Source organism: Contarinia nasturtii, unplaced genomic scaffold (assembly GCF_009176525.2).
Source record: "Contarinia nasturtii isolate CC-2019 unplaced genomic scaffold, AAFC_CNas_1.1 Cnas_scaffold_533, whole genome shotgun sequence".
NCBI lineage: Eukaryota > Metazoa > Arthropoda > Insecta > Diptera > Cecidomyiidae > Contarinia > Contarinia nasturtii.
The window spans coordinates 2,226,275-2,242,419 of NW_022197885.1; the positions used below are offsets into that span (position 1 = coordinate 2,226,275).

At 33.6% G+C, this 16,145-nt stretch overlaps 6 protein-coding genes across 6 annotated transcripts; 3 read left to right on the forward strand and 3 right to left on the reverse strand.

Annotated features, from left to right (window-relative positions):
- The first annotated feature begins 8 nt into the window (after positions 1 to 8).
- Positions 9 to 1,184, forward strand: LOC116339434 (general transcription factor IIF subunit 2). Its single transcript, XM_031765298.1, has 2 exons — positions 9 to 420; positions 495 to 1,184. Exons 1-2 carry the CDS (start codon positions 117 to 119, stop codon positions 1,010 to 1,012), a joined length of 822 nt encoding a protein of 273 aa, XP_031621158.1. The 5' UTR covers positions 9 to 116; the 3' UTR covers positions 1,013 to 1,184.
- LOC116339435 (28S ribosomal protein S14, mitochondrial) lies at positions 1,182 to 1,847 on the reverse strand. The gene is made up of 2 exons (XM_031765299.1): positions 1,682 to 1,847; positions 1,182 to 1,582 (listed from the first exon to the last, which is right to left on the reverse strand). The coding sequence occupies exons 1-2, from the start codon at positions 1,751 to 1,753 to the stop codon at positions 1,259 to 1,261; spliced, it is 396 nt and encodes a 131-aa protein (XP_031621159.1). The 5' UTR covers positions 1,754 to 1,847; the 3' UTR covers positions 1,182 to 1,258.
- Positions 1,848 to 1,948: 101 nt separating this feature from the next.
- Positions 1,949 to 5,631, reverse strand: LOC116339433 (P protein-like). Its single transcript, XM_031765297.1, has 13 exons — positions 5,328 to 5,631; positions 5,136 to 5,248; positions 4,925 to 5,063; positions 4,774 to 4,846; positions 4,554 to 4,689; positions 3,842 to 4,491; positions 3,557 to 3,740; positions 3,458 to 3,478; positions 3,336 to 3,385; positions 2,944 to 3,273; positions 2,387 to 2,882; positions 2,220 to 2,313; positions 1,949 to 2,152 (listed from the first exon to the last, which is right to left on the reverse strand). Exons 1-13 carry the CDS (start codon positions 5,399 to 5,401, stop codon positions 2,068 to 2,070), a joined length of 2,445 nt encoding a protein of 814 aa, XP_031621157.1. The 5' UTR covers positions 5,402 to 5,631; the 3' UTR covers positions 1,949 to 2,067.
- A 1,095-nt stretch (positions 5,632 to 6,726) lies between these two features.
- On the reverse strand, positions 6,727 to 11,025 carry LOC116339461 (P protein-like). Its single transcript, XM_031765351.1, has 15 exons — positions 10,925 to 11,025; positions 10,264 to 10,801; positions 9,907 to 10,041; positions 9,788 to 9,839; positions 9,584 to 9,713; positions 9,047 to 9,510; positions 8,796 to 8,978; positions 8,393 to 8,536; positions 8,283 to 8,322; positions 8,191 to 8,211; positions 8,075 to 8,124; positions 7,750 to 7,998; positions 7,188 to 7,683; positions 7,029 to 7,122; positions 6,727 to 6,962 (listed from the first exon to the last, which is right to left on the reverse strand). The coding sequence occupies exons 2-15, from the start codon at positions 10,329 to 10,331 to the stop codon at positions 6,878 to 6,880; spliced, it is 2,211 nt and encodes a 736-aa protein (XP_031621211.1). The 5' UTR covers positions 10,332 to 10,801; positions 10,925 to 11,025; the 3' UTR covers positions 6,727 to 6,877.
- Positions 11,026 to 11,143: 118 nt separating this feature from the next.
- LOC116339469 (alpha-1,2-mannosyltransferase ALG9) lies at positions 11,144 to 13,541 on the forward strand. The gene is made up of 5 exons (XM_031765359.1): positions 11,144 to 11,410; positions 11,586 to 11,681; positions 11,744 to 11,995; positions 12,065 to 12,265; positions 12,329 to 13,541. Exons 1-5 carry the CDS (start codon positions 11,295 to 11,297, stop codon positions 13,476 to 13,478), a joined length of 1,815 nt encoding a protein of 604 aa, XP_031621219.1. The 5' UTR covers positions 11,144 to 11,294; the 3' UTR covers positions 13,479 to 13,541.
- A 512-nt stretch (positions 13,542 to 14,053) lies between these two features.
- LOC116339630 (sideroflexin-2) lies at positions 14,054 to 16,116 on the forward strand. The gene is made up of 4 exons (XM_031765625.1): positions 14,054 to 14,593; positions 14,712 to 15,081; positions 15,140 to 15,432; positions 15,504 to 16,116. Exons 1-4 carry the CDS (start codon positions 14,427 to 14,429, stop codon positions 15,661 to 15,663), a joined length of 990 nt encoding a protein of 329 aa, XP_031621485.1. The 5' UTR covers positions 14,054 to 14,426; the 3' UTR covers positions 15,664 to 16,116.
- The last annotated feature ends 29 nt before the right edge of the window (positions 16,117 to 16,145 follow it).

A 16,145-nucleotide genomic window follows, 5' to 3' on the forward strand; every position in this document is an offset into this window, starting at 1 on the left:
TTGTATAGTTTCACAGTTGGTTGCAATACGTGTTGGTTGAAACACATCAATTTATTAGGACGTTTAACAATTAGTATAAAGATATATACCGTAAAAGAAATAAAATCTGTTGCAAAATGTCGTCAAAAGATGAGCAAATCAAACATATTGACAAAGATTTGGATTTATCGAATGCCGGACGTGGTGTTTGGTTGGTAAAAGTACCAAAATATTTGGCAAATAAATGGGAAAAAGTGCCTGGTTCAACTGAAGTTGGTAAATTGCGTATCACAAAACAATCAGGTCAAAAAGCACAAGTTTCACTTTCACTGAATGAAAATATCACAAACATTGATCCACAAGAGCCAATACCGAAAGAACATTTTTTAGACGTATCGGTTGTTACAAAACAAACATTAGGCGTATTCTCACACACAAGTCGTAAGTGTAAATTAAACACAATTTTTCCATTGATAAGAGGCATTTAATTCTATTAAATTTTGGAACATTTTCAGAAGGTAAAAGTGACGAAACAAATGGAGAAAGTGAAAAATTGTACATGGAGGGACGAATTGTTCAAAAGCTGGAGTGTCGCCCGAATGCGGACACAACATATATGGCATTGAAGAAGGAATCGATTCGCCGTGCAGCCGAACCAGAAAGAAAGGTCCAATCACTCGAACGTATTGTACAAAATTTCAAACCAATTTCAGATCACAAACACAACATCGAATACCGTGAAAAACGAAAGGCCGAAGGCAAAAAGGCTCGTGATGACAAAGCTGCCGTTCAAGATATGCTATTCAATGCATTCGAAAAGCATCAATACTACAATATCAAGGATTTGGTGCGCATCACAAACCAACCCATTGCCTATTTGAAAGAGGTGCTCAAAGAAGTTTGTGATTACAACATGAAAAATCCACATAAAAATATGTGGGAACTGAAGAAAGAATATCGTCACTACAAGACTGAAGAGAAAAAAGAGCCGGCCACACAATCAACAAGCGCCACACTGTCGGACAGCGATTAATTCAATTTCGATCAGACTCATTTGAAAATCGGTCACGACCATCATCGCTCGTATGAATCTATTATTTCCATTATCTATTTTCTACCATTTTCGAGAATACCATGTAACTATAACATACGTAAGGTGTAAAAAAAGCACTTCCAAATAACATCAAATAAATCGAATAAACGTGTGTTTCTTTTTTGTATATTTATTTTATAACATTTAAAATATGCTACATATCAGATATTGTTTGGTGAGAAATGTCTACCAAATTGCTCTTTGAACGCCCGACATTTTATTGTAATCGCTCAATTCACGGAAAACAAATCGACTTAGATTCCAACGGAGAACAGTTCCTCGGGCACGAGATGTGATCACACACCGATTGGTCAGATGTGTTATTGACGATCTGTATGGAAGTGCGGCGATCTCTTCATCGGCTACCTGTTGTAATTCACGCGGTAAAATTGTATTTTTTCTCAATGCATTGATACGAAGTCGCGTTATATTCTCTTTCTCCACCAACTTGCGTCGCAAATAGTCCCGTTTCATACGTGCATCGGCCCATTTTGTTCGGATTTGTTGCAACTGGAAAACGACAATTTGAGGTTAGGTTTTACATACATTTTTGTGAAATTCTTTTTGCATAATATTTTCCAATAATTTTTAAATTAATATTAAACTTACTTGGATTCCTGATGGAATTGCAGCAATTGGTTGTGGTTTTAACAAAAACGAAGTCAAGGTATTGAGAATCATTTTTTTTTCTCGAATGGAATTTCTTCGTACTTTTTTTCTGTAGAGGGTTTTGCACCGAGTTTCTGACAGCTGTCAACATTTGAGCATTATTGCTGCAAAAGTGTCTATTGTTTTATTTGACATTCGATGTTTTGGGCATTGATTCGAACTATTTTCAAGTCGTCATTTTCGAAAAATAAAAGAGGCAAATCTTTCTGTTTTATATTCCGTTTATTTTGGTAAAGAAATTTTTTTTTTTTTTAATTGGTCCAAATGTTTATATCTCTCTACAAATATTCTAGTTATGTTTAACAAAACACCAAACAGAACAATATTCAATGCCACATAAAACCCAAATGACAAATCAGGAGATATCCGCTCGCCACAATCAAACTACCGATCATAGCGGGAAATGCGATTCTGTGGAAAATAACAAATAAAAAAAAAAAAATTTTTTTTTTTTTGATGAATCATTTGATGAATTTACTTGAAATAATTCATGAACGTTAGCTCATATCCATACTGCGCAGCCACACCAGCGCAGATAATGTTTGCTGAAGCACCTATTAATGTTCCGTTTCCTGTACAAAATGATTGTTTTTTAATTGTTAAAATTTTATTTGAAAATGTAAAAAAATAATCGATGTTATTTACCGCCCAAGCACGCGCCAAAAGAAAGCGCCCACACAAGCGGCTGCAACGGTAAATTTAATGCTGCTTTGCTTGCCAATGATATGATAACACGAATCATCATTGTTGTCAATGGAATGTTATCGACGAATGCCGACGCGATGGCCGAAACCCATAAAACAATGAGAATGGCAACGGCCAAACGAAACTCTTCACTAACCATCAGAATAATGTTTTCCGTTTGATTTCCAATCCAGTCAATAAGACCTAATTTGGCTAATGATTCCATAAGAACAAATAAAACGGCAAAAAATACCAATGTTGTCCATTCAACACGCTCAAAAACTGTTTCCATGTTTTGCGGATCGGACAATATCAATAATAAAATTGCACCCAACAGAGCGATCCAACCGAGCGAAATTCGTTCGATATATGGCAATGAATGGAAAAAGAAGCAACCAATAACAAATGTTAAAGCAATCGATGATTTTATCAAAAGTAATCGATCCCGAATTGGAAACTGCAAACGAAAAATAAAAATAAAAAAAATACATAATCATAAAAACTGTATGAAGTTTAACCTTTTTCTCCAAAGCCGCTAAAGTTTGTTTAAACGTCTCGTTCGACATTGATCCACATGTTATTTTTCTATGCAGCTCATGCTCAAGTCTATCAATTTTCCGCATCAATATGTTACGCACCAAATTTTCATCTTTTGATGAAGATGAAAGGGTCTGTGCGGCTCGTTTCCAAATCACAATGTCATTTTTCAACTCTTGAATATCCTCTGGTTCATTAATGCGTAAATCATTGATCGTACGAAATTTGTAGCGCAATTGGAAATACGTTTGAACCATAACAAAAACTGCACCTATTGACATGTGAATGGTGAAGTTTAAAAAATTCACTCCCTAAATGAAAAATAGAGAAAATTCAATTGCAAATAAAATCGGATTTTTTTCTAAATACGTACACTTTTAACGATTTGTGTGTTTGATGCGATGATTATATTTGGTGGGTCACCTATTTATTAATATACATTGTAAATTTTAAAATATTCAGCGATTTTACGCATGTTTTGCAATCGATTCTTACCAACAGGTGTCATTGAACCTCCTGTAAGTTTAATGGTCAAGAAGAAAAGCATCAAAATCAAGATTGAGAATCACAAAAAAATTGGTAATAAGGACTTACCGATATTCGAGAATATGATCATTGACATGAGGATCGGAATGGGATCCAAGTGCATTATTTCGCACAGACGAATTGAAACGGGTGTCATTAGTAGTAGCGTGGTCACATTATCTAGAATCGCCGAAAGAACACTTGTAAATAGACACAAGCAGTAGATCAATGACCATGGTTCGCCTTTTGTAATCTGTTCATTTTTCGAAATTAGACAAAATAATTATGTTCGAAATTAGACAAAATACAGACATTTGAATTAAAAACTCAGCCTCAAATGATTTAGAGACATACCTTGAATGCATAAACCGCTAAATAATCAAAAACGCCTGTTTCTGATAAAATGCCAACTAAAATCATCATTCCAAATAATAATAGTAATGTTTCAGTATCGATCCAAGATAAAATCTCTGGCATAGTTGGACGTTCATTCATCAGTGATAAAATGACGATCGAAGCGGTTGAAGCCAATAAAGCGGCAAAGGTCCGATCTATGATCTCCCAAATGATCATTATGTACAAACATAGTATCAAAATCGCAGCGTAAATAATACCCAACGACTTATCAATGGGCGACGGATCAAAAGCCACATTGATGGGAAAATTGATGGGCACATTTGTGGAAATTTCCAGCGTTAGAACTGTATCATTCCAAGTGTTTTGTTGATAAATTTCCTTATTCAAGTGGAATGTATGTGATTTTTGAACAACTTTTGTTGTGTCAATTTGGTTGATGTTTGGAATAATTGGTATTTTAACGAAATTATAGTGATACACAATGAATGATAAATCAGAATGATTGTTTCCAACATCCTTCACATGGTCATGAATCAATTGAACGTATAAACGCATATAATTCGTTGTATTTATGCTTTCATCGGCAAATGCACCGTAAACGATGATTGCAAACCTCGATTCAAATGGCATTTCGTTTAGAACATAACCTATGAAATTAGTGCAATTAGCTGTATTCCAAACAAACGTAACAAAACATTCGATTACTCACTTTTATTTTGACCAATCGGTATTGCCAATGGATGAACGTTTAGAATCTTTTCATCTCTTGACATTAAAATTGCCGTGAACATGATCCAAACAATAGTTAGCAATGCAATCTTTATCATTTTGAATACGTTTTGTGACTGCAATAGGAAAATGTGAAGATTTTAGTATTATTATGTGATCCGAAATGATAAATGTTTACATGAGAAACGTAAATAACGTACCGTGTTTGTCTTATTTTGTTGTATATCGTCAGCAATTCGGTGATGATTGTCATTTGAGTGCACCACATTTTCTCTACGAATGCATTACACAAAAGACACAATTGATTTAATTTGATTCACATATTCGTTGTGATGCGAAATAAATACTCACCCATTTTCAAAATGATTTCTGTTTTCTTCTTCATGATTGTCCTTCAAAGTTATTGTAGCGAATTCACTATTTACTATCGAATCATGTGAAATATTTTCGAAGTCTGCTGTCATCGTTTCGGTCTCCAGTTCAGATTGACCTATATGACAGATAAGTGAAAAAAAAAAACGTTGAAATGAAAACCAACAGTCAATACATTCAATTTACATACCATTTGTCCGATCATATTGCTGTCGAAATGATATAAATGACGGATCACAACGAATGCTCTGTGGCAATTTTCTCCAGATTTCAACAGCTTCTTGCGTTACTTCAAAGTCAGTGCTAATTGATAAGTTTTCAGTTAATAATTTTGAGACAATGACGTCTTTAGAACCGATTATGAAATTGATTACATTCTTACCCAGCAGCCGAATACAATTCCAATATTTCATTGGTGCGACGCCGTCGTAAAATACGTTTATTAAATAATCCCATATTTTATGATGATTTTTATCCCTTTCTATTTAACCGATGTGTGTTGATAATGAATTGAATGAAAGGCTTTATAATACATTGAAGACGTCAAGTTAAAAATAGCACAAATTTCACAACCGCTAAACTCAATAGATCAGAAACTATAAAATAATGATGAAATGCTTTAGAAGAGTTTCTTTGCAATAAAAAATCATTCATTCACACACTGACGGAACAATGTATTGACTTTGATCAATTAATTTAATCAAACTGCACACACAATACAATCAATGTAAAATGAGTTTTATCAAGGCAAATGAATGAAAACAGATTCCAGAAAATAGATAATTTATTGCAACCAACGACGACGACTACGACAACAAAAGAATGAAATACAACGATTGATAAAAATGCTCAACTCTTTCTCTATTCAACGCTTTTTTGCGGTTTATACATTTGTCGCTGACATAGAAGCCAATAAAAACCAATGATAACTGGCAAATTGCTGAATATTCTCATCGATATTTGATCGCTTTAAAAGTTTATGTCACATAGGGCTGTCGGATTTCGTTTCTCTCTCGGATTTTATCGTGCTAATTTGGGATATTCAACGCCATTATTTGACATTTTTGTGGATTTTCACTCAAATTATAGATACAGGTATATTGCAGAAATACACTTTAATTTGAAATTAAATTGTCTTTCTGCAGTGGTGCTGTATCCAGTGAGTAAAAATCCACGAAAATGTCAAATCATGGCATTGAACATCCCAAATTAGAAAAATGAGGGAGACGAAATACGACAGCCCTAATGTCACACACGCACGCAATAGATTCATAAAATTTGAATGTTTTTTTTTATATGTTTCGTTCAAGACACAATACATTCATTAAAATACATGTATTCAGAAATTGGACAATTCTTATCGAATATTAAGTTAAATTTTTCAATCACCAGATCATATATTACACTTTTAAAGTATGATATTGAGATACAGTTCAACTTCTTATTTTAGAAGGCGTTACGAACAAAGTTTGTGAGTATACTGAGGCATATATATCTGTTTTTTACTTCAAACAAAATTGACCGAACAATTTCAAAAAATTGTGAAATATACAGATCTCTAAAGTATTGAGAGGACTCAGACGCAGTAATATTTAGTGATCAATTAGCATTTATCAATTTATCACATAGCAACCAATTTGATCCAGAGTTTGAAATAAATATGAGTGTGTGTGGATTTATAACTTCAGGTAAATTATGAGGACAAGTAATAATTTTTTATTGAATTCACAAGATGATGCTAAAATATTTATTTATGATTGAACTACACTTGATTTGTGGTGCTTGCACCTGAATTTATCACCTATTATGAAATTGTAATGAAAAAATACCTTCTTAAATTTACGTGTATAAAATTGGAACAAAAATATCTTTTTTCTAAAATATCCGTGAAATAATGTCTCTTTATTCAAAACAATTACATATTGAGGGTCATCAATGCCATGAGAAAACGACGTGCGATACTAGCAAATATCCACTTATTACACATATGCTCATGATCATAACGGGGAATCCAATCCTACAAAGAAAGAATTTCATGCATCAATTTGTATATCAATTTTTGTGACAAATTGAAAACAAATACTTGAAATAATTCATAAATGTGATGCGATAACCATTTTGTTCGGCGACACTAGCTGCAACAATGTTTGCTGAAGCGCCGATCAGCGTTCCATTTCCTATAAAGAATAAATCTTACCTTAGGATAATTTATAAGAAATTTTGTAGAAAAATTTATATCCACCTCCCAAACAAGCACCAAACGACAATGCCCATATTAACGGTTGCAACGGTAGATTAATTGATTTCGTCTCTGCCAATGATATAGTGATTCGAATCATCATTGTCGTTAGTGGTATATTATCAATAAAAGCTGAAGCAATGGCCGACACCCATAATATGATAAGAATTGAAATTGCCAACCGAGATTCAGCATCTACTGATAGAACGAGATTTTTAACTTGATTTCCAATGAAGTCGATGAAACCAAGTTTTTCTAATGACTCCATCAACACAAACAAAACACCGAAAAATATCAATGTTGACCACTCAACGCGTTCCAAAGCAGACTCAATATCTCGACGGTCGTATAAGATTAATAATAATATCACGCCAAGCAAAGTGGTCCAGCCGAGCGATAATCGTCCAATGTACGGAAGTGAATGAAGAAAAAAACAACTTAGAACGAATCCAAGTGCAACAACTGATTTTATCAATAGCGGCCGATTGCGAATGGGAAACTATAAAAAAAACCATGTATATAATAAATTTAATCATAATCCAAATCCAAATTTCTTATCACTTACTTTCTGCTGAAGTTCCTTCAATGTTTCTTCGTATGTTTCCTTCGAAATGAAACTATTTATAGGAAGTACGTTTTTCGTTTCAGATGATTGCGCTTCATTATCAATATGCAATTTCTGAAGGTCATCCCGATCGTTGACGAGTAAATCGCTGACCGTCATAAATTTACAACGCAATTGTAAATATGTTTGGAAAATAACTAAAATCGCTCCAATCGACATATGAATGGAAAATGTCAAAAAATCAACACCCTACACAGTTATTGAATTCAAGAAAAAAAATACATTTAAAAAAATTGGAAAATTTAAGCCAGGAAACTTTACATACACTGTTAACGACATGGTCATTTGTTGCGATGATTATATTTGGGGGGTCACCTATCGAAAAATATTGGAAATCTGAAAATATTCGGAAATTTCACACATGTTACGTAAGAAACTTACCAATTGGTGTCATTGAACCTCCTGTAGTTAAAAGAAAAAATCAAAATTTTAGGTTGATGATTTCCAAAATGTTTATAATATTTCTAACTCACCGATATTTGAGAAAATAATCATTGCACATAAAATTGGTATCTGTGAAAATATTGGGCAATTAACTTGATCATTTTTAAATGGTCGATATTGGAAAATCAAGAATAGGTACCGGATTCAGTTGCATCACTTCACACAGACGAATTGAGATGGGTGTCATTAACAATAACGTAGCCACATTGTCCAACATCGCCGATAAAAATGCAGTAAACAGGCATAAGCAGTAGATGAGAGGCCAAATTTTGCCTCTTGCAATCTCCATAAAATGAACGAAAAAATTCGAGTTGATAAATTTTGCATAAAAATAGGATACATGTCAAAATTGTAATAAAACGTTTAATTTTTTATAAATTTGTCATTGGCACCGCTGAGGTGCTTGCATTTTCCTTATAAGTGCTTCCCTTTCTCAGTTATGGCACTTGAATGAAAATGATATGGAATAAGTGTGAGCCCAGGTGTGAGCACTCACTAGTGCCTGTACTTCTTCGGTGGCAATGACAGTTTTTCAAATAAACCTTGAAAGCGCAAACAGCCAAATAATCAAAAACGCCGGTTTCCGATAAAATTCCAACCAAAATCATCATTCCAAATAACAATAATAAAGTTTCTGCATCGATCCAAGCTATAATCTCTGACATTGTCGGACGTTCGTTCATCAGTGTTAAAACGGCCATTGAAACGATTGAAGCAATCATTGCCTGTTTGCGAAAAAAGTATCAAATTAAATTGACCATCCAATGATTGGTTTATACTGTGTATAACTTGCCGCAAATGTTCGATCAATAAGCTCCCAAATAATCATTATGTACAAACCAATCAATATAACCGTTGCATATATGACTCCGATCGATTTGTCAATTGGCGATGGATCATAAGCAAAATTGATGGGAAAGCTAATTGGTAAATTCGTGGTGATTTGAACCTCCAAATTTGTAACATTCTCTCTGATATTTTCGAAGAAATTCGATTCCAAATAGAACGTATGACTTTTCTGGATTTGTTTTGTCGTATCGATTTGACTGATATTATCAATTATGGGAATTTTTACAACCTCACTATTATAAAGCACAGACGGAATACTTGTATTCTTATTACTTTCTTCCGATTGTACTATTGGCTGCTGAAATTGTATATACAAAAAGTTGCGTGTTGTGCTAGCTTCATCGGCAAATGCACCGCGCAAAATAACACCAAACCTTGATTTCAATGGTAACTCATCAAGCGTGTAGCCTATGTTGAGACATCACCAAACTAAATGAGATTCATTGCCATTTTATTTCAAGCGAAAAACTCAAAAACTCACTTTTACATTGGCCAAATGGGATCACTAGCTGATGATATGTGAGCACTTTTTCGTCCGTTGACATCAAAAGTATGGTAGATATTATCCAAATCAAAGTTAGCAGTGCTATTTTTAGTAAATTCCATAGTTTCTGGAAGATAGAATTCAAATATCGATTGGAAAGTTGAATCAAAGTTGAGTAATGAATGATTCATTTGTCATTACATTTTTCCGCTTCCATTCTCTACTTGCATTATCAATTTCCGAAATCGCTTCACTGTGAACAGTAATTTGTCAATAACATTTGTTTATATCACCAAAAATTTCCAAAATAAAAAAAGTACCTATTTTCGTCTCTGTTTTCACTTTCAATTTTGCTGCGGAGATTCTTCGTGCTATTTTCATTTTCGGTACATGAATTCAGATGTACTTCATTTGACAATGAATTACACGTATCAAATGAACCATAGGTCACATAGCTGAAATATGATTTGGTTTTTTTAGCGTGCGCTTTGAATGTTTTGTTTTGAACAAAATTAAGCATGCGTTTCAAGTTGTTTTATTTGGCGAAAATATGCTTATAATTCATCACGCGCTTATGTAAATGAATAACAATAGATCGGTATGAGCAAACTACGTAGTTTGGAATTGATTTGTTTTGCTCCAATTTGTTAAAATAAATGTTTAGATTTTCCACTCACCCATCGCTAGAATCCGATCCCGAATTCAAATCTTCGTTCGAATTATTCATGTGTAAGAATGGATTCATCTTGAGTAAGTGCAATATTTGTCTAATAATCAATTATATGCACTTATGAATAGATGTAATATTATTATGTGAACTATTAACATTGATTAATAAAACTAAATTAAATACACAGATATAAATTAAATCAATGAACGATGCTACTTATTTTTGGAAACTTCGAGTAAATACACTATCATTTACTGTATTATGTAAGAGGGCACGTCAATTCACATCTCCAGGCAAATTATAACTGAATGTATTATTATCACAATTTCGTACAATCCAAAGATTTTTTAAGAAATTAACTATCAATAGCTTACTATTGCGTGCATGTTTTTGAATTGATTAACGTGACTTGTAAACATGTGATATAGTTGAATAGACCTAAAAAAGGAGCTCATTTCAGAAGGCGTATGAGTCTTATCACAAACCGCTTTACTTGCTGCAGAGAGCACTTTTTTCCGTGCCAGTATAGCTATGAAATACGTACACTGCAAGTTGTAATCAATAATTATTCAGGGATGGTGCATTTTATGGCTCTGATTTTTTTTCTGAATGTATAATAGAAATATAATCTCAACTAATTGTACAAAATGCTTCCATTTTCATGTTACATTCTATCAAGCGTTGAGTGAATGATATAAAATAGTAAAATTTGCAATTTTTTTAAAACTTAATTTTCAGTTTTCACAGAAAAAAATGTTTTCGAACTACGCGTTTTGCTGCTGCATTTTGGTAATTGTTGACGTTTACTTTGATATTGTCAAATGTTTACATTTGACAATTCGAACTCAATCATATGTGCAAATGTGTGCGAGATAAGGTTGTCAATTGAATTAAACGAAACGTCATATGAAAAATAGTATTTATTTTCACTTTGGCTGAAAACATCAAAAATGATGTAAGCTTGGTTATAATAAATTTCTTTTGTATACAAAGAAATCCTATTGGCTTTATTCAAAATTAACAATAAAAAAAAAAGAAATGTCACCCGGTATAAGGCATCGGTTAACAAAAACCGACAATATTCAACCCCTACCAAAGCGAACATCGAAAAAAACCAAACCAAAGCCGGACACATTCGAACCAAAACCAAATAAGTAAGTTTATAATATATTTTATAAAAGAACAGTTTTTTCAAAAACATTTTCCTATGTTCTGAAAGAAGAATTAGCCCACTTTTATGTTGATACTCCTGATGTAATCTTCATTTGTCAAACCAAAAAAACCAAATCGAACAATTGATGTAATTTAATCGATTTCTTGTATTTCTAGTGAAAAAGTTGCGATAGCAAAGATGAGTTCATTGAGACCTGGAGCCGATGTTGCATTCAAAGCAATACTTAGTGCTCGTTTTTGTGCAGCAATTTGGTATTTCATCGCACAATATCATTATTTCGTACAATATTTATTAACTTCATCAACGTTTTTAGGTCTCACATAGCCGATTGTGACGAGACATTTAACTACTGGGAACCATTGCACTATCTTTTGTATGGTCATGGACTGCAGACATGGGAATATAGCCCGGAATTTGGATTACGTTCTTACACGTATCTTTTGTTTCATGGCGTTCCAGCTTGGTTTTACAATGTCATTTTCCATCCGAATCCGATGCTTATTTTCTATTTTGTTCGTTGTGTGCTTGGTTTGTGTTGTGCCATTATGGAAGCGTATTTTTACAAGTAAGATAGCAAAAAATACGTTGATTTTGATGAGAAAAAAAAATTCATTGATTTTTTTCAAAATTTCAGGGCAGTGTGTCGTGAATTTGGTGTTCAAATTGGTCGTATTTGGTTAATATTCCAGATATTTAGTGCGGGCATGTTTACTGCTAGCACTGCACTGTTGCCATCCTCATTTTCGATGTATTGTAGCTGTTTATCTCTTGCCCTTTGGTGGCATCAGCAATATCCATTGGCAATATTCTTCGTAGCGTTATCGACGATTTTAGGGTATTTGCCTTACCTTTAAGTTTTTTTTTAAATACTGATTTTTTTTTTTTTAATTTTTGTTAGGTGGCCATTTGCAGCCGTACTTGCATTACCACTTTGCTACGATGTTCTCGTGGTGCAAAAGAAGTATCGCTTGTTTGCATTTTGGTCAGCAATTTCCGGATCGACAATACTACTTCCAATGGTTGCCATCGATTCAAATTACTTTGGCAAATTGACCATTGCACCATTAAACATTGTTTTTTACAATGTTTTTACATCGCACGGACCAAATTTGTATGGGACAGAACCATGGTGGTTTTATTTGGTCAATGGTTTTCTAAATTACAATATCGTATGGGTGTTAGCATTGGCCGCACCGTTACTTCTTTTCATTTGCTACTTAGTTGTGCCGGCGAAAATAACACCAACACTGTATTTACCATATTACTTAAGCATGGGACCACTATACTTATGGCTGTTGATTTTTATGATTCAACCGCACAAAGAGGAACGTTTTCTCTATCCAATTTATCCAATGATTGCTTTATGCGGTGCAATTGCGGTCGATGCAATTCAAAAGCTATTTTATCGTTTACGTTCGGCCATCCGACCATTTCCGCCTGGTTCACATTATCTTGATCACACAATGTGGATTGCCGGTATGATAATGATTTTGCCATCGATTTTAGGACTATCACGTGTTGCATCCTTATATTATAATTACCATGCACCAATGGATGTTATGATGGAATTGAATGCATTCCATTTGCAACACACTCACGCACCAAATGTTCAGTACAATGTTTGTGTTGGCAAGGACTGGTATCGATTTCCTGGCTCTTTCTTTTTTCCAGCCGATAATTTTCGATTGCAATTTCTAAAATCCGAATTCAACGGCATGCTTCCGGCTCATTATGATGAAAGCATAAACGGTACGAAAATCGTCCATAACTATTTCAACGATATGAATAAAGAGAATGAAGCAATCTACTTTAATTACACGAAATGCCATTTTATATTTGATCTCGATGTGGGAAAGGCGACTGAATTGGAACCAAATTATGCAAAAAATACCAAAGAATGGACCATTTTAAAGTCGATTCCATTTTTAAATGCGGAAAAATCGCAAGCCATTTATCGAGCATTTTTCATTCCATATATCAGTGATAGATACGTTGAATATGGTCAATTCAATCTATTGAAACGAAAAAAATTCAATATTAAGAAATAAAGATAAACATATTATAAATGATTTTGTGTAAATTCAACACAAACAAACCAACTGTACGAAATATTAATTTTAAGTCATATGAATCGATTGAAAATGAAAACAAACATATTGTGTAAGAATTCTAAAACACAACGAAAATAAAAACAAAATATACACATAGCACATATAAATGTGAATATATTACATTTTTGGCATTTTAATACAGGGCAAAAAATAAGGAAATTCCACTCTTCAATTTTCTATATTTAGAGCGATACGTTTAGTTCATACTCAATTGCGAACAACTGTGAATCGTTCATATTCTCTTTGTTGCTGCTTCTTTTTCCTCAAAAAAAAAAATGACAAACATACGCAAACATAATCAATATTTTGTTCAATCGCGAATCTACATACATCATCTTCTCGTTAAACCACTGTAAGTATACAACAATTACGCTGTGTGTTCTAATGAAACTGCAGTTAAGAGATACATGATGTATATTGATGTGAAGTTTGTGCGCTTGTGTGTAGCGTATTCGTATGTTCTGTGTGCGTGTGAGTGTGTGTTTTAACTGTCAAAAACTTCTGTGTACATTGTATACAATACAAAATTGTGAGTACACAGCTACAGAATTTGTTCTGTTTTAGTTCAAATTACAACGATACCGGTGTGTTATTTGCACAATACTCTTTTTTTCTCAACTCCAAAGTCTGAAAAATCATTTTAATTCACACTTCAAAAGAAGAAAAAAACAGAATAAATATCGCGATTTAGGTGTCAATCGTTGTTGATTTTGTTAAACATTGTTGTTGTTCCTGAAAAGAAAAACTCAAAAGGCAAAGGGGAATTATTGCGAACAGAATTTAATTATATAATTCCAAACACAGAAATTCTAATTACATCAGAAAATACAGTATTCCGTTTATTTGAAGTCTGTGAAGTGAATTTGAGCGAAATTTGAGCGTGAAATGGCTATAAAAGTTGAATCTGACAGAATTGATGTGGACAAACCACTTTGGGATCAATCAACATTCGTTGGACGTTTTAAACATTTTGCATTCGTTACAGACCCGACAACATGCATGACATCCGAAGACGATTTGGACAAGGCAAAAAAATTGGTTGAACAATATCGGTAAATGATTTACTCGTTCATCGTTTGTATGTGTCAAAACGATGACCATTCATATGAAAATGTTGTTTTCGTGAATCACATGAAACTATAATTAAAAATAACAATTTACAAATTACAGGTTGGGCAAGGAGCCAGCATCGACAACGCGTGAACAAATTATTTATGCAAAAAAATTGTACGAATCGGCTTTCCATCCCGATTCGGGTGAAAAACAAAATCTTTTTGGCCGAATGAGTTTCCAAGTGCCCGGCGGAATGCTTATCACTGGCGCAATGTTACAATTTTATCGAACGGTTCCTGCAATCGTCTTTTGGCAATGGGTTAACCAGTCTTTTAATGCGTTGGTTAACTATACCAATCGTAATGCAAACTCACCTCTTAGTGTCACCCAATTGGGTGTCTCATACGTTTCGGCCACGTCGAGTGCATTGGTTGCAGCCATCGGTTTCAAAGGCTTTTTGCAAAAACATGCCAGTCCCTTTGCACAGGTAAATTAACGACGAATTTTTTTTTAATAAACTAATTTGAATTTAAAAATTAATTCAGAGATACGTACCATTTGCGGCTGTTGCTGCTGCGAATTGTGTGAACATACCATTGATGCGACAAAATGAACTGATTGATGGAGTAAGCGTTCAAGATGATAAGGGGAATGACATTGGAAAGAGTCGTCTTGCGGCCGTTAAGGGCATAAGTCAAGTTGCGTTTTCGCGGATTTTAATGGCAGCGCCTGGAATGCTTGTGCTACCAGTGATCATGGAAAAGTTGGAAAAATATCCATGGTTCAAGCGCATGAGTATACTACACGCACCTTTCCAAACTATGGCAGTTGGCTGTTTGTACGTACTTTTTTTCTTTAACATGGTTCTTTCAAACAAATCATTAAAAATTCATATATTTTTTGTTTCAGTTTGATGATCATGGTACCGACAGCTTGCTCTGTCTTCCCACAACAATGTTCTTTAGATATAAAAACTATTGAACGTTTCGAACCAGAGGCTTATAGCGAAATGGTGAAAAAGAATTCGGGAAAACTTCCGCAAAAAGTTTATTTCAACAAAGGCCTATAAGCGCACACTATACTATTCATTAATCGACAATAAACGCTTTTTGTTTGAGATTCTGTTTAAAACATTTAATTCTCAGCTTATTTAAAGTCACATTGAGCTAAAATGTTTTTAAAAAAATAACACGAAAAAAAATGAAAATTATTTTCAGCTTGCAATAGTGAAAATGCAGAGTGTTAAAAACACATATTTAGGAAACATTCATATTAACAGTAGTATGAAAGAAGAATGCACATGTTACGCAAGTTATCGTTAATAATCGTTTAGGTTTTACATTTTCAGCAAACAATTTACTGAACTTTAAACTATATTCATTGGACAATATTGTACATTTTATTGTAACTTTGATTTTTACCCTATATAATAGGAAAACCCATTGTAAACGTTTTATTCTTTGTCTATGATTTGAAATGATATTGATGCTTGGACACAAATAAAAAATATTCTTTAAATGCATTTAATACATTGTAACGATTCAATTATGC

Excerpts from the sequence above, each read along its gene's own strand:
- LOC116339434 (XM_031765298.1), top strand. The coding sequence starts at position 117 with ATGTCGTCAAAAGATGAGCAAATCAAACATATTGACAAAGATTTGGAT. Across the intron at positions 421-494 it reads CGTATTCTCACACACAAGTC|AAGGTAAAAGTGACGAAACA; the intron begins GTAAGTGTAAAT and ends GAACATTTTCAG.
- LOC116339435 (XM_031765299.1), bottom strand. The coding sequence starts at position 1,753 with ATGATTCTCAATACCTTGACTTCGTTTTTGTTAAAACCACAACCAATT. Across the intron at positions 1,583-1,681 it reads CAATTCCATCAGGAATCCAA|TTGCAACAAATCCGAACAAA; the intron begins GTAAGTTTAATA and ends GTCGTTTTCCAG.
- LOC116339433 (XM_031765297.1), bottom strand. The coding sequence starts at position 5,401 with ATGGGATTATTTAATAAACGTATTTTACGACGGCGTCGCACCAATGAA. Across the intron at positions 5,064-5,135 it reads GCAATATGATCGGACAAATG|GTCAATCTGAACTGGAGACC; the intron begins GTATGTAAATTG and ends TCTGTCATATAG. Across the intron at positions 2,153-2,219 it reads ACGTTCATGAATTATTTCAA|AATCGCATTTCCCGCTATGA; the intron begins GTAAATTCATCA and ends TATTTTCCACAG.
- LOC116339461 (XM_031765351.1), bottom strand. The coding sequence starts at position 10,331 with ATGAATCCATTCTTACACATGAATAATTCGAACGAAGATTTGAATTCG. Across the intron at positions 8,979-9,046 it reads TTATTGATCGAACATTTGCG|GCAATGATTGCTTCAATCGT; the intron begins GCAAGTTATACA and ends TTTCGCAAACAG. Across the intron at positions 7,999-8,074 it reads ATGACCATGTCGTTAACAGT|GGTGTTGATTTTTTGACATT; the intron begins GTATGTAAAGTT and ends ATAACTGTGTAG.
- LOC116339469 (XM_031765359.1), top strand. The coding sequence starts at position 11,295 with ATGTCACCCGGTATAAGGCATCGGTTAACAAAAACCGACAATATTCAA. Across the intron at positions 11,682-11,743 it reads CGTTTTTGTGCAGCAATTTG|GTCTCACATAGCCGATTGTG; the intron begins GTATTTCATCGC and ends CAACGTTTTTAG. Across the intron at positions 12,266-12,328 it reads GCGTTATCGACGATTTTAGG|GTGGCCATTTGCAGCCGTAC; the intron begins GTATTTGCCTTA and ends AATTTTTGTTAG.
- LOC116339630 (XM_031765625.1), top strand. The coding sequence starts at position 14,427 with ATGGCTATAAAAGTTGAATCTGACAGAATTGATGTGGACAAACCACTT. Across the intron at positions 14,594-14,711 it reads AAATTGGTTGAACAATATCG|GTTGGGCAAGGAGCCAGCAT; the intron begins GTAAATGATTTA and ends TACAAATTACAG. Across the intron at positions 15,433-15,503 it reads ACTATGGCAGTTGGCTGTTT|TTTGATGATCATGGTACCGA; the intron begins GTACGTACTTTT and ends TTTTTGTTTCAG.